Below are 15,172 nucleotides of genomic sequence, written 5' to 3'. Positions count from 1 at the left end.
ACCTGCATCCAAGGATTTTGTGACCTGGTCATAGAAGGCCACCAGGTTGGTCTGACAGGACCTGCCTCTAATGAACCCATGTTGATTGCCCCTAAGCATAATCTCCCCTGCTTGCCCCTCACAGATGTGCCCCTGAATAATTTTCTCAAAGAGCTTCCCCAGGACCGAGGGAAAACTAACAGGGCTATAATTTCCTGGGTCCTCCTTCCTCCCTTTTCTGAAAATGGGGACCACACTGGCCCTTTTCCAGTTCTCTGGCACCTTGCCAGAGCACCATAAGTGCTCGTAAAGCTGTGCCAGGGGTCCCACAATGACCTCTGCTAGTTCCCTCAGCACTCTGGGGTGGAGATCATCTGGACCTGCTGATTTGAAGGCATCCAGTCCCACCAGAAGTTCCCCAACTAGGTCCTCTCTGACCTTGGGCCTGGCTGTGCCTCCCCTGGGACCATTGGGGATCCCGGTGGGGGAGATGACCTGATTCCTGCTCAGAAAAATGGAGGCAAAGAAATTGTTAAATAGGTTATCTTCATTGTCTGGGGAGACCACCAGATTTGCTAGCGTGTCCTGCAAAGGCCCGATGTTACCCGAAACCTTTTTACCCCCTATGTATTTAAAAAAGTATTTCTTGTTATCTTTGATCCGGGTTGCTAGTCCCAGTTCCATCTCCACCTTGGCCTTCCTGACCGCCCGCCTACAATCCAGAGCAACTTTGGTATAGTCCTCCCTGGTGATGGCCCCTCCTTTCCATTGGGTGTACACCTCCTTTTTAGCTTTGAGACGTTCCTGGATGCTTTTGGTGAGCCATGGGGGCTTTTGAACCCTCTTGCCCCCTTTGATCCATGTTGGGATTGCCACCCTTTGGGCTTAGAGGACCGTCTCCTTAAGGAACAACCACTCTTCAAAGGAAAACAATGGATATTCAAAGGAAAACAATAGATTTTGCTATTATCCTAAAAAATCTATTTATACCCCGAGTTATGAGTGTAATGTTTATGATTTACAGCAATGTATTTTTTTTTTTAAAAAAAGGTGTTCACCTCTTTTTCCAGAGGCCTAAAACATTTTTCAAATAAAACACAATAAAAACAATCCAAGAAAACCTCATTTAAAGCATCTCAACAAGCACAACCTTTCCATCAAATACCCCAAACTTACCAGGCTCCTTTAGCCACCCTGAAAAAAGAGTATTTGTATTATATTTTACTGTTTTAGCCAAATAACTGCATCAATTGTGGTGGATGTTATTTATATAGTTAAAAAAAAAAAATTACCCAGAAGCATTTCCTGGCTTTTTATATGGCGTGTGATGAATGCATACCTCCTTTTTGATTATAAGTAACTGCCTCCTTTATTATAATATCCACAGTAGTCATACTGAACCTGATCCCAGATCTACTGATGTCACAAAAAAACCCTTGGATTTCTGTGATGCAGAATCAAGTCCACAATACTTTATTCAATACCAAAAAGTACATGTTGATATTCAGTACAGAGGAACAGTTTGGTTTGCCACTAGACCTGGAGAAATAACAGATGTTATGTTCGCTGGCAAGTGTAAAAACAAACAAACAAGCAAACAAAAAAATTAGAGGATAAACAAATCTTGGTTTGAGTCCAAGTGAAAATGAAACTTCAAAATTTCTTGTGAATAAAAAAGATGGAAAAAACCCCTATTTTGGCTCAAGTGACACATTTAGTTCAATCCAGACACAAATATTTTGTTTACATTTGAGCTCTTAGCGGTTTATTATTTCTTAAAATAAAATTAAAGGAAACATCTAAATACACAGCTTCTAAATACATGGTTTTGAATAAAAGATGAAAATGCTTTGCTTAAAAATCATTTATGAAATGTTACCATTTTGTTTGAATGTTGGAATTAGTTCAAACAAACACGCCACCAAAAATTATTCAAGTTTTGCAAAATATTTCAATGTTGCCAAATCTACAGTTTTTTGCCAAAAAATATTTTGGCTGAAAATTTTCTTCCAGGTCTAATTGCATGCTAAATGCATGTCCTCACTGGCAGACTGTATGTGTAAGGCCAATTCCACACCCAGGTTTCAGAGCTTGGAGCTTGCTGGTTCAACTTTGCTGCTTGGTGTTTGCAAACAGCAGGATAAAAAGCACAGGGGCAGCTCAGTGAACCATTCATTGTCAATTGCTAGCATGCTGTCATGGCAAAAATAAGCAGACTTCAAACACTGGCTCCATAATCTAATCTGTAAATTTATAAAGCTTGAATTTTGAGGGAAGTTCCAAAAGAAATGGCACTGTACTTCACCAATACTTTTTCAATTGCAAAATAAATGCAGCAGACCTTATAGACCAACAGTGGCTGTTAACTAAGTATAGAAGATTATATAATTTAAAAAGGCGGCAGGGAAAAAACACTTACAGGTTTCCCTCACTTTATGTTGTATACTAATTCCTGGAAAACAGCATATAACTCAAATTTGCATAAAGGGAAGCCACTTTGCAATGTACCAAATAGGGATATGTTTCAAGACCTCAACTGTACTGACCCCCAGAACCATTTCTACCACTTTTACAAGACAATTTTGGTACTCACCAACAGCAGACAGTACACACAAGCACAGGGCATTATCATAATGGGGATGGCAACTACAGAAACATGTTGCAGACAATGAGTGAGGAGCACAGATCCACACAGGAGACTATATTTTGGTGTGCATCACTCCCACAATGCAGTGCACAAAGCAGCTGACTGTGGGCTTCCACCACATTGATCACATACGAGTGAATTTACCTTGCATATAACGAATTTTTGTATAAGGGTCATTGCTTAAGAGCAAATTCGCACATACAGAACCCACATAAAGCAAGGGAAATTTGTATATTTCATATTGACACACAAATTTCTGTTGCCTGCTTCTGCTTAAAGCATTAGAGAATCTACTCAAGAGCAGTTCCTTGCTGCAAGCCAGCCAACTCTGTGCTGATATACCTTTGATAATAGCAGGATGGGAGCAAAGTTTCAAGTAAAATTTCTGATCGTGCAAGCTAGACTGACTTAGCTTCCTCCTCAGGTGGATTTACAGAAGGAACCCTACACTACTGAATAAGATAACAAGGGACAAAGCCTAGGACAGGGGTGGCCAACCTGTGGCATGTGTACCACAAGTAGCATGGGCAGCCTCTGTGTGGGGTACAGCAGATTAGTGAGGGGATAGGCAGCACAACAGCAGATAAGGCAGGGAGCAGAAAGCAAAACAGACTGCTGGACAGAGACTGGACAGAGAACACAGGGCAGGGCATAAAAAACAGAGCAGCAGACCAGGCAGAGGAAAGGGATTAGAGTGGCATTTAAGGAAGATGCAGGGCTAACTTGTGGCACGACTTTCAAAAAGGTTGTGCCTACTGGCCTAGAATACCGCCTAGAAAGCTTTTTGTTAACATAGGATTTTGTACTAATTTGCCCCTAGGGCTCCTCATTTGGGATCCATAATCCCAAATACAGGTAAACAATTCCCACCTCTAGTCCCGATAAGCTTTATGTATTAAATTTTAATAAATACATTTAATTTTACTGGTAACCCCACTAAAGAAACCTAAGGTTGTCAGCGACAAACTGCCCGAGAAACATGGAGAAAGGGAAACTGAAGTGAATTCCAGATCAGAATATATTCCCTTCCTTGTGATGAACTGGATAAGACCTTGGCACCTGTATTCCTATGCCACGGACCTCAAAGAAAGCCAATGTGCTTAAAACTGAAGCTGGACTGGGAGACCTCTCCTGCATCCTGATCTGGAATTGACTTCAGCTTGTCCCACTCCACAATTCCCAGGAGGTTTGCCACCAACAACCTCAGTGAGGAGGATAAAGAGGCAAACAAGTCTCCACTTCTACCACAGGATATTCCTACAGGCCTAGTTAGTGTTAACTACTTGCATTAGCCAGGAGAGAAATTCAGGGTCCTAGCTTCCTTTTGGTGCCTGACTATTGTATGGCTTAGTGGCATAAAGCTTTGACTTCCTAAAAGCTCCATCTCTCCCCTGCTCTGCAAAGCCTTCCGCTCCCCCAGATGGGATAAGCATCTATCCATTAGAAATTCCTAATCCATTCTACTTGACAGCTTTATGCCTACTGCTACAGTTTGGACAGTATCTTTATCTCCTTCACTCAAGAGCCACTGTACTGACCAAAGATACGCATCGTGTCCTCTGGGAGGTAGAGATCAGAATGGAGTAAGATGAGTAAGAAAACACAGGCATCTATTTTTCTCATTAGTTTAGCTGTGCATACATTAGTTTATCTTGTAGCACAGGATCAGCTGGGATGAGTCATCCCTTCCAAATGAGGGACACTGAGCAGAATGGAACAGCCAGCTGTCATTCAGCCCCTGAAGATCTCCATTGCTCTCCCCCTCTTATTTTTAGAAAGATGTACTTCTTTTGCGTAAATCTGCTAAATAAACAAGAAAGCAACAAAAAACACTGGTTCATGCACACCATAAACTCTTTTGCACAGAATTTCCCGTGGCCTTTTCAGTCAACATTTTAACAAAATGTAACTTTAAAGTTTCTTAGGGAAGTGATTATACCCCTTTTTCACATAGTAAAAGCTCTCTTGCATAATACACACTCTTAATAGGAGCTTCTAAAGTGCATCTTGCCAAAAGAGGACAAAGTAAAGGGTTTTTCTCTCTTCTGGTTATGGAGAACATTACAATGAAAATGGTAAGCCACCCCTGGCCTAACTTTTATTAAAACAGATTCGAACATAGACTAATGTTTCTGTATTCTTGGCAACTGTAGCTGTACACATATTTTTCCATGCCAGCCTCAGCCTTGCTGGAGGTTTGACAATAACAGCCAAGGAATACAGAACTTAAACAAAGTCCTTCAAGTAGGGGTGTCAACCTCAGTTGGCTCCCCCACCGAGGCCAAACCTAGGCCTTCTTGTGGATCAAAACCTACCTGTTTCCAGCAGCAGGGTGAGTGGCAGTGGTGATAACGATAACACCCCTCAGCTGCCCAAGCCTCTCAAGTCAGCTAAGGGAACCGCGGGGGTTAATGCCACTGTTGCTCACCCTGCCACCACCAAAACGAGTCCCCAGTGAAGCTCTGCATTCATGAATTTGGCAGTGGGATGACTGATGGGTTTATTAACCCCCATGGTCTCTTGACCACAAACAGTGGCACTTGTTCTTGCTGCCAAATTCCCAACCCCTCCAGGAGATCTGAGGGCCAGATGCAGGTAGGTCTCTGTAAGCCACATGCAGCCTGTTGGCTGTATGTTTGACATCCCAGGTTTAAACAAACCCATTCCTTGGTACCATGGTGTTGGATATATTGTAAATTCTCCTGTACCCGGTTTCAGATGCTACATGGATTGAAAGGTTTTATTACTGGGTTATAATGGAAATGTCCTGGGATTGATAGGAATGATATGGACACAAGTGCACATGCAATAGCAACATAGGGGTGGGCAGAAAGGAGAACTAAGAATCCTGACCCTAATTGAAGGAATGTGTTTGAATTCCTTATGTTTACCCTTGTTGCCAGTGGCAGAGAGCCAGACTCTCTCTGCTCTCTTCACTTCTCTATGCAGGGTCCAATTCTGTTCCCACTGAAGTGGCAGGGTAAGGCAGAGGCCATGTTCCCCTTCTGCTTCCAGAGGTATAGCTCATTACCAGAGCTGATACTAAAGGGCAGTCCCTCCCAACTCTTTACCCTGAATTCTGTGGTCCTAGAGTACCTTTGTCCTCGTTCTTTATTTTACCTTTCTTAAATAGTAAAAAAAAAGAAAGAAACAAAAAGAAGAGACTACCCCATCCCTCACCTCAGGAGCTTTATGAAAGAGTTATTAAAGGAGACTGAAGTGGATTCTTATGGTCTGTCATACAATATGTACTCTAAATGCATTTTAAAAACAACCATCTGTATTATACGCCCAATAAGTGGTGTATGACCATAATGACTAAAAGTGTTGTGCAAAGGATATTTAAATACAGATTGCAATGCAGTGAGATTGGCTGACTCACTCCTACGACTACAGAATACACTATGTAACAATCTTAAAAATAAATAATGAGCAGTAAATGATTTTCCAACCTTCTCTCTCCCCTCTCTTACTTAAAATTATTTTACGTGAACATCTAGTGGAGGTGGGGAATATCTCTCCATCACATTAATCTAATACACAACCCCTAGGGTCTGCATACAATTGCAGCAATGGTGGATGGGATTTCTTGGAGCCCAACACCATATGCCAAAATTAGCTGAAGGTTTCATTATGATTGCCTCTGAGGCACATTAGTACTTATAAGTCCATGAAATGAGAAACAGATCCAGAATTGAATTTGGCTTGTGCATGGCAGAAGAGAGCACTGATATGACGCTGGCTCCCATCACTGCTATTTTAAATATTTCTGCAAATTGGACAGCTTAAGTGGTTATATGATAGCAGGAGACGTAGTCCTGCTCATATCCTGGGCTGAATTAATATATAGCGTAAGGCGAAGGGGTTTGTTCAGACCAGGAAGAACTAAACATCAACTTACTGTTCTTACTTCCAAATAGTTTAATTTAATATTCAGATAGTAAATGTAATCAGAGAAAAATGCAAAGAGTAACTAGCTGCAAAACTGCTAAAAGGTAAATCTCTTTGCTTCTTTTAAAATTAATACATTTCTGGCCCTTTCTTTCCATACCTATTATTTCCTCTTCTCTCTCAATCTGTTTCCTTTAGCTGCTTCATTTTCTTCTCTCCAGATCAACTATGTTCATCCCTCCATAACAGCTGTAATACATTATTGTTTGTATTTCATTTCAAACTTGAAATGAGCAGAGAGTTTGTAACATACTGGAATACTCCCAGTCAATGTCAGCACAAAATATATGACAGAAGTTGTGTGGATAAGGACAGCCCTCTGCCTGCATTAGTGATTTTCACACACACCAGTGGAAGGTCAAAGTGAGACTCGGGTAAATAAAAAAATAAAAACCAGAAAGAAAAGAAAAAGGCTCGTTTCATAGGGGTTAGCACAAGAAACTCCAGTATGGAAAAAGCTAGGAGGTGGAAATGGGATCCATTTATTTAGGTCATCACACTGTGCTCATCGCAGCAGTATCTGGGCACCTTCCAGGGTGAAAAAGATAAATGCAGTGACAAAAACCTGTGAAGCAGAGATGAGATAGACTGGTCCTGTTCCCAAGGAAACCTTTGGCAACACTCCCATTGATTACGCTGGGAACAGGACTGGGCCTGAAAGAGAAAAATGAGTCAAGGCTTTCTAAAACATTCTTTAAAAAATGAAATCCCCATTAACCACTAAACAGCCTTATTCACTCTGCCTTTTTCAAATGAGGGGCCAAGGGGCTTCTTGTTGCATCAGACCACTTGGTTATTCTGAGTACAGTAGTCCAAGTACAATGATTTACATATTCACTGTATAATTACTGGCAAATAACAGTACAGTGATTATGAAAGTCTCTCTACTTTGACTAAATAATAACAGCTGTCAGCCAACCACAGTGCAGGAATTTTCATAATCACCTACAGGTGACTGTAGGTTGATGATGCAAAAAAATACAGATCTACAGGTTTGCCCCAAGATTTTAACAATTTGATTCACTGCTTCCTTGAATAGGTACACAGGTAAATGCCATGTCACAGATATCAAAGAGCTTGGTGATCCTGTTTTACAGAACTGGGGAAAGACATTAGGTCTTGCCAGAGATCATAGCAAATCACTGGCAGATTTAAAAATAGAAACCAGATATCTCGGCTGTTCAATGGCTCTGTCTTCCCCTTAAAAGATGCAGCTAATGCATCCATGGTTAGGTTACATTCATATGTAAATCCTCCCATCACCTCCAGGAACCATCCTTGAAGTGGGCCAGTCTCATTTCCCACTTACCCCACTTTTCCAGTACACTGAACTGAACAACAGTTCAGAACATTTATCATTTAAAATAGTGCATGACAGCAAGTGGTGCTATTTAAGATTATGTAGTGCTTTAATAATTTAATGGCAGAAACTGTCTGGACACTGAGTCAGACATGTACATTTTCTGCATCTCAAGAGAGTCTACCGTGCCCTCCACTGAGCTTCCAGACAGAAGATTATGTCTTGTTTGTTGCTCTCAGAGTACAATCACCTAAGTTGAACTACTTTAATGTAAGACAGATCCTTTAATTGAGATGTATACATTTGACATTAAATGCAAGAATCACCATACAACAATCTTTCATTTTTTGAACTGGATTTCATCTTAGTTTAATATTTTAGAATATCATTTCTTCATTTTACAAATGAATATTAACAACAGGCACATGTTTTCTATTACAGAAATTTTCAATATACTAAGCATATTAGGTTAACTAAATTAACAATCTGTAAAAGCTATTTAAAATAGCACAAACTATAAGTTAGGTTAAGGCAAGGTTCAAAGCTACTGACTAGAGGGTGAATGTCAAGATAGGAATAGAGGTTAAATTCTTATCTGTTATCCTGGATTGCAAAGATTTACATTTAGTATACGATTTAAAATCTGGTCAATAAATATAATGCAGGATTTCGTAACCTTTCTAAGTTGGAATACTACAATATGTATATTGGTAAATTCTCTCTTTAAAAAGACTAAGAGCTCACAAAAATCATAAATGCATTATTACAAACATTTTTCAATATCAATATGCAAGTTTATGAAAAATATATTTTAAATAGTATGTGGTAAATGGTGTTAAATCTTCTAAAATGATTTTCTCCCAAGCTGACACCAAGGCTTAATAAGGGATAAAAGTAACACTCTGATTGGCTCATGAAACACTAGTTGAAGATGTGGAGTCGTTGCTATGTGATGTTATAAATAATTAGCATACCTCATTTCAGATATAGCTGTGGCCCAGATTTATGCCTGTACAATGGCTCAGCAAACTAAAGGGCTAGTCTATCAGTGTAAGAGCCTGCACTGAGGAAAGAGATTTATTATTCTTAGTCAATTTGAGAACGACATCTGTAGTCTTAGGAAATTTACCCACAACATGAAACCCAGTGAAGCATCTGTTCCTTAAAGCACAAGTGACCTAGACATGCAAGTGTTCCTATCAGGCAAGATCTGCAGAAATTGTTTGACAGTGATAATCCAATGCAGTGATAGTCAAGATTTTTTATTTTTTATTTTTTTATGGCTGAAGGGGAAAGGAAGTCGGGGGGGGGGGTGCGGCAAAAAAGGAGTAGAACCATGACAGAGGGAAAAATTGCAAGGAGTACTTTTAGGACAACAAAGGGCAAAAGGATTATTTTAATTTTTGGAAGGTGAGGTAGGAAACACAAGACATTCTTTTTCTTAACCTCAGAAGTGAGCAATATACACATTCACAGCTGGAGGACAAAAGGAGATGGCAAGGCACTATGCACTGTGACTACAGAATATTCCAGCTTATTGAATTATTTTTATGTCTATTTCTATATAATAGGAACAGCACAAAACAAGCTCAATTTATAACCATGTTCATAAGAAACTTAAGTGATGTCTCTAATAATCTAGAGTTTCAAGTAGGCAATAAGGTTTTTACTAAATTATACAAACTGTAAACTTTCTACCTTTTATCTCCTGTCCCCTCCTTCATGGATCATTAACTTTACAGTACATAGAGAACACTGGAAAAACCTCATACAAAACCTGCACCAGCTGAGAAACAACCAGACACACAATACCTTCTCTGAATATATGGGAGGGATGAAAACCAAACAACATAATTATATGAATGGTGAACTCAATCAGCTCCTGATCCAAAAACCTACCAACAGTTGCAGAGAAGTCTTACTCATATTGAGCTCCACAACCTCCTGTAACTTGTTTTCCACAGTCTAAGAGCAGATACAGTTTTCTAGCCAGGAGAGGTCTCACCAGGCAACAGCAGTTGTATAGCACTTTTTGGGCATGTCTACACATGCATTAATGCATTGTAATTATGGTGCATTTAGTACCTGCTATTACAGATACTAAATTTAATGCACCACAATCAGTGCTACTGCGTAATAATGTTAGTGCATATTTTTTATGTGACATTAACGTACAGTAGACTGATTCTACTGTGCATTAGCACAACTTTTGCTGTGATGCGTTAGTGCACAGTAGAATTAGTCTACTGCACTTCTGGCATCTCGGGTAGACGCACCCTTTAAAAACAACATTTTAAGTCATTTTTATAATTCTACTGGGAGGTGAGTAGTGTGTAAACCAAAAGGCAGAAAAGAGCTCAGCAATTCTGACAAAGTCGCGCAGGAAGTGAATGGCAGAGCTGGGATTAGAACGTGGCTTTCCTGACCACCAGACCTGTTCCTTGCAACTCAAGCTGTTTACAGATGCTTACATAGAATGCATTTTACATCATTCACCAACCCCTGCTGGTGTTGGTAAGCAATCGATGAAGCCATACATGTTATTCTTAACATGGCTTCTCCTTTTTTGACAAGCGCTATCTTTTAATCAGATCCATTTCCATTTGGCATTCTGAATAATGACCATCAGTAAAAGCTAGTGTGAAAGCCTCATGAATTTGATGCCAGAAGAATGCATTTGAAACATATTAGTACAGCAGTTAAGGGCAAGACAGCCAAAGCTATTGCTGCCCGTGGGTGGTCAAAGGAAAGTGTCAGCTCTAAAAGGAGACAAAGAGCTTTTTGGCCATGAGCAGTGGGGCAACTATTTGTGGCCTAAGTGAAAGAAAACAACATTCTTTCTAGGCCAGCTGAAGATGGAATCTATCGCACTGAAAAAGTTTACACTGATCTGTGATGTACCCTATGCACTCTATGCCAGCATACTCAAGGAACTGAGACAGCATTCTTAAGTGCTTTAAAGTTTGATGTGACAGGGTTTTAAGGTTATTTCATGAGAAATATCACAGACAAGCATATTTTGAAATCAATCAAATATAGAAAAAGAAATACACTGTAATATTATATGGCTTAGCAAATATTATACAACTTCAATACAATTCTTCAAGCAATTAGGAATTGGCCCTGTAAGAGTTATCTATGTGAGCAGCCCTGTCAGTGAAAATGACTGCCTGTGTAAGGAGGACTCATACTAAAGCTTGCAGATGCAGGCTTCATGGTCTTAAAACAAGACTGTCCACTTCACAGCCTGCAAAGAGTTAATTTGGCACCTGCAGGCTTCCACCCAGGTGCCACTCTCCACACTGTTCCAGCTGCTGCCAGGGCCTCCAGGCCGCCCACCCCTCCTCCAGCTTCTACTTCCTGACCCTGCCCTTGGGGACAGGGCAGTACAGCCCATAGGGCACAAGATGTTCATGGTTTGGGGGCACCCAGGGCATCTGCACAGGGTTAGAGGAAGAGGCTATACAGTGTGCAGTCTGGGGGACCTGCAACCCATGTGGGTACAGCCCCTGGCCATTCCAAAAGCTGGACAGCCCTAACTTAGAAGATCAAGATGAACTGAAGGTCCCATTTACAACAGTGAAGCAAAGAGACTAAGACCACCCTTTTAGGAGAAAATTTTTGACATGCTTTTTTAAAATGTAGGTTCATACAATTGAGTGATACAGTAGCTACCTGGGAAGCAAGTTGTTAGATGCTCCATTAGTGCTTCTTGTGTGACTTGTTTTCGTGCAGAGTTCATTGCTGAGATGGCCAAGCAAAGGATTTCTCCAAGTGGAATAAACTGGGATTGACTGATGGGAGACATACTGATAGGTGATACATCACCTGTAGAAAGAAAGATGAGAATCCATGAAATGTGTCACATAAACACTGCTCACTGAACAAGATGGAGAAATATATCCATGAGAAGGTGTATGCTATGTAGTTTTTGTACTACTCATGCCAAACTTTCCAAAGAAGGTGTTTAACAACTTATTAGCAAAATGGAAGGGAGAATACTTTTTCATAGAATACTGACACTATGCATTTCTGGAAGGATCCAATACATGGACTCACAAAATGGCATGCATAACTATAACTGCAGAAACCCTTGCTGCACATGTAAAACAGTAATTATATAAAAGTCCTTAAAGCACAATCTGTTCATATACAAATGATACCATCATACATATCAAATGATGCAAGTGGTATTCAACTAACTGCAAAAATGATATTTTGATACAGAAAGGGAAGGAGCTTCCCTAATAGTTGGTTTCATACCTGAAAAGTATCACAATTAGTATGTGCACATACACACTCCCCCACATGAAAAAACTGGAAAATGAACTCTTTCTTTTCAAAGGGTTGCTTAACCTGAGTGATCATCAGGATTTAATTCAATATTTAAAAGTCTCATTCATTAGTCTTGTGACAGAAGAGAATGAATTCAAAATATTGTGAATTTTGACTGCATATTAATGTTAATGTGCAATAAGGCTTACTTGGATTTTAGAAACTTCAGAAACTATGAGAAACTATTTTGTAACATATGCATAATATACATAAGACCCTGTAGACCTTGATTTTCAAATTACCCCTCTGCAAAAGCATGGAAAAGTTATGAACAAGTGTGTGCTAATGTTGTGCACTTAATCAAAATTGACATATCTGCAAAATGAGTTTGTCATCAGCAAACCAGTAGGCACCAGTTAACATTTTCAGATGGATTTCCTAGTACTTATACTTCACACAATTCAATTATGCAACTTTCTGTATCAGTTACATAAGATGCACGTTAGTGTTGTAATATAATCAGTATAAAATACTGTATATACTGATTCAATATATTTGGCAATGACGTAATTATTTGCTTTAAAAATCTGAGTATATTTATTAGAAATGGCTGATATTGTTGGGATTGAAACGATTCCCTTCTGTTTTGTAAGGCTATCATCATTCACTGCATGCTAATTCCTTTGGGAAGTGCTTGACTTTGCTCATGAAACACAAAAATCCTCATTTATTTTCACTGCTGCCAGAGTTAATTCTATAGCTCAACTTACAGGTGCCAATAGGCCATCCATTGTAGGTAATTTGGAATCTCATCTGAAAAAAAGGGCCCAGCATACCTGTAAAAATTACAGTAGACCTAGTGACAGACAGTCATAAAGAGCCCCTTACTTATGGAGGTACTAATTTGCCAAGTTTTATCTTAAATACCCTTGGGCCCAGGGAAATTACAAGTACTCTGTGGTTATAGTTAAAGTGAACAACTTCTTTGATGCACAGCAACAGAAAATATCTTGTGTTTACAATTTAATTTACTATATTAACATCAATTATATACATAAATACTCTGCAGACTTTTGAAAGGAAGGTTTGCTACAATCTCTTCAAGAAAGATCTGTTCTAAAAAAAAAAATAAATAAATAAAAATCAAATATTCTTTTCTAAAACATTTTTGAAGACCACAACACTTACATAAAAGATCCAACATATGGCTCCTATTAACTCAGGCTTATGCTTGTTTCAAGCAGCTTTTCTCTGAAATCAAATTACTATACTTGACTTTCAAATGTTTATGTTCCAAATTAAAAGGAAAACTGTGGAGCTTAGAAGGCAGCTTTCACTAGTTGACTGTATGTTTTGTTTAAATGCCATCAGTGGCTAGAAGTCCGTGGTTTCAACTCCATTACTGCTTCTAGTGGAAAGAAACCATATAGTCAAAGAGTTTAAAAAAAAATTAAATTAAATTTCCTAAAACTTTCTTATGGCATGTCACAAGCACTCTGAAAATGCTTAAGCCAGTGGTTCTAAACCTTTTTAAACTCAAGGCACCCCTTATTAGACTCAAGGCACCTCTTGGAAAATGCCAGCTGTTAGTTTCACTCGTTTTTTACTACAAAAATAAACCCAACAAAAAACAAATTCTTCTGTATCAAAGAACTCAGAAACACTGCAATAAGTCAGATTTATCTTGTGAATCAAGTTTGGACACCTAACAGTGCATGACATTGTATGACATACTATGGCACCCTTGGAGGGATCTCCAGGTACCCCAGGGCACCATGGCATGCTGGTTGAGAATCACTTGTCTAAGCACATAACAAGCAATTAATAGAATCAATCTCTTATTGGTGCTTGAGGCTAACAAACATTTGGCTCTTAAACAGTGCTGGTCTTCCATGGATCTCAGATCACCTTACAGAGATGGACAAACATTTTGTAAAAGAGACACTGAGGCACAATTAGTATATAAGATACCCAAGGTCAAATACTGAATCAAATTGATTGCTACATGAGACCACTTCTGAGACATAAGCCCTGCCCAGTAGATAGCACTCCATACATGCCACACACTCTTAAAAGATCTGTGATCATTGATACAGTGGTGCTGGGTACACTTGGCACCACACTCAGGAGGCTATCCAGGGTGGAGAACATCCCCTGGGACAGGCTGGAAAAGGGGCTACACATTTTTCTGCAACCAGTGTGTGGCAGAACCGAAGCTACTGGCCAGAGGAGATATAGACTTCTCCCGCAAGTCCCAAGTACTCTTGTCATTTGCTCTTCATCGGACAATGCTAGGCTCCATTTTATTCACAGTTACACTGCTTGCTTTCCAAACAAAAATGCATTTTCAATTTCTTGCACAAGCACGCACACACCCCATCAGTATACAAGTGACAGAGAACAAGCTAGACTGCATTCTGCCCTATGCATCAGCAATACTGCTGTCAGCTAAATACTTGCTGCAAGATCTTTATTACTGATAATGCTGTTGGAAAGAACACTGGCTCAGTTTGCAGGGGTGACAGTAAGAAAAATCATCTTTGACTTCTAAATGGAGCCAAATCAATACAGCCATTGACAGAGAAAATATGGAAAGAATACAATGTTTTTACAGAGTCCCTTTTCAGAGCACAGCCACACTTTAGTAGAATGTATACACTTATTTCCTTGCACATGGGGCTAAGACCCTCTAATTATATTCCTGCAGTGCAGTGAAATATAAGAAGCCAAAGTATAACCAATTCCTCTCCTTCTTCCTGCCACTCAAATCCCTTTAACTATTTGTGATACAATCGTTTTGCACAGATAATAGCAAACATGAAACATTTAATTAATAAGACATTTTCTAATGATGACATTTCAATTATTTCATGACACCTAAATACTACAATGATGCTTGTATTAGATATATTGTATTATCTAGTATAAAACATGCGCCTTCCCCCCCACAAAACCAGTCGGGGAAGACTGGGGTGCATGTGTGTGTGAAATAAAGCTCCCCATTGATCCAGAAATTTGGC

At 39.5% G+C, this 15,172-nt stretch overlaps 1 protein-coding gene across 1 annotated transcript in view; it reads right to left on the bottom strand.

Annotated features, from left to right (window-relative positions):
* The window catches only part of STOX2 (storkhead box 2), a 98,529-nt gene that overhangs the window by 14,582 nt on the left and 68,775 nt on the right, over positions 1 to 15,172 (bottom strand). Inside the window, exon 2 of the mRNA XM_025207588.1 lies at positions 11,553 to 11,705. Within this exon, the coding sequence (XP_025063373.1) occupies positions 11,553 to 11,705 (153 nt within the window). The remainder of the gene's footprint in view (positions 1 to 11,552; positions 11,706 to 15,172) is intronic.

This window comes from Alligator sinensis, unplaced genomic scaffold (genome assembly GCF_000455745.1).
Source record: "Alligator sinensis unplaced genomic scaffold, ASM45574v1 scaffold354_1, whole genome shotgun sequence".
NCBI classification, from domain to species: Eukaryota; Metazoa; Chordata; order Crocodylia; family Alligatoridae; genus Alligator; species Alligator sinensis.
The sequence above is the reverse complement of the archived record's forward strand: the minus strand, read 5'-3'. Positions and strand labels throughout refer to the sequence as shown.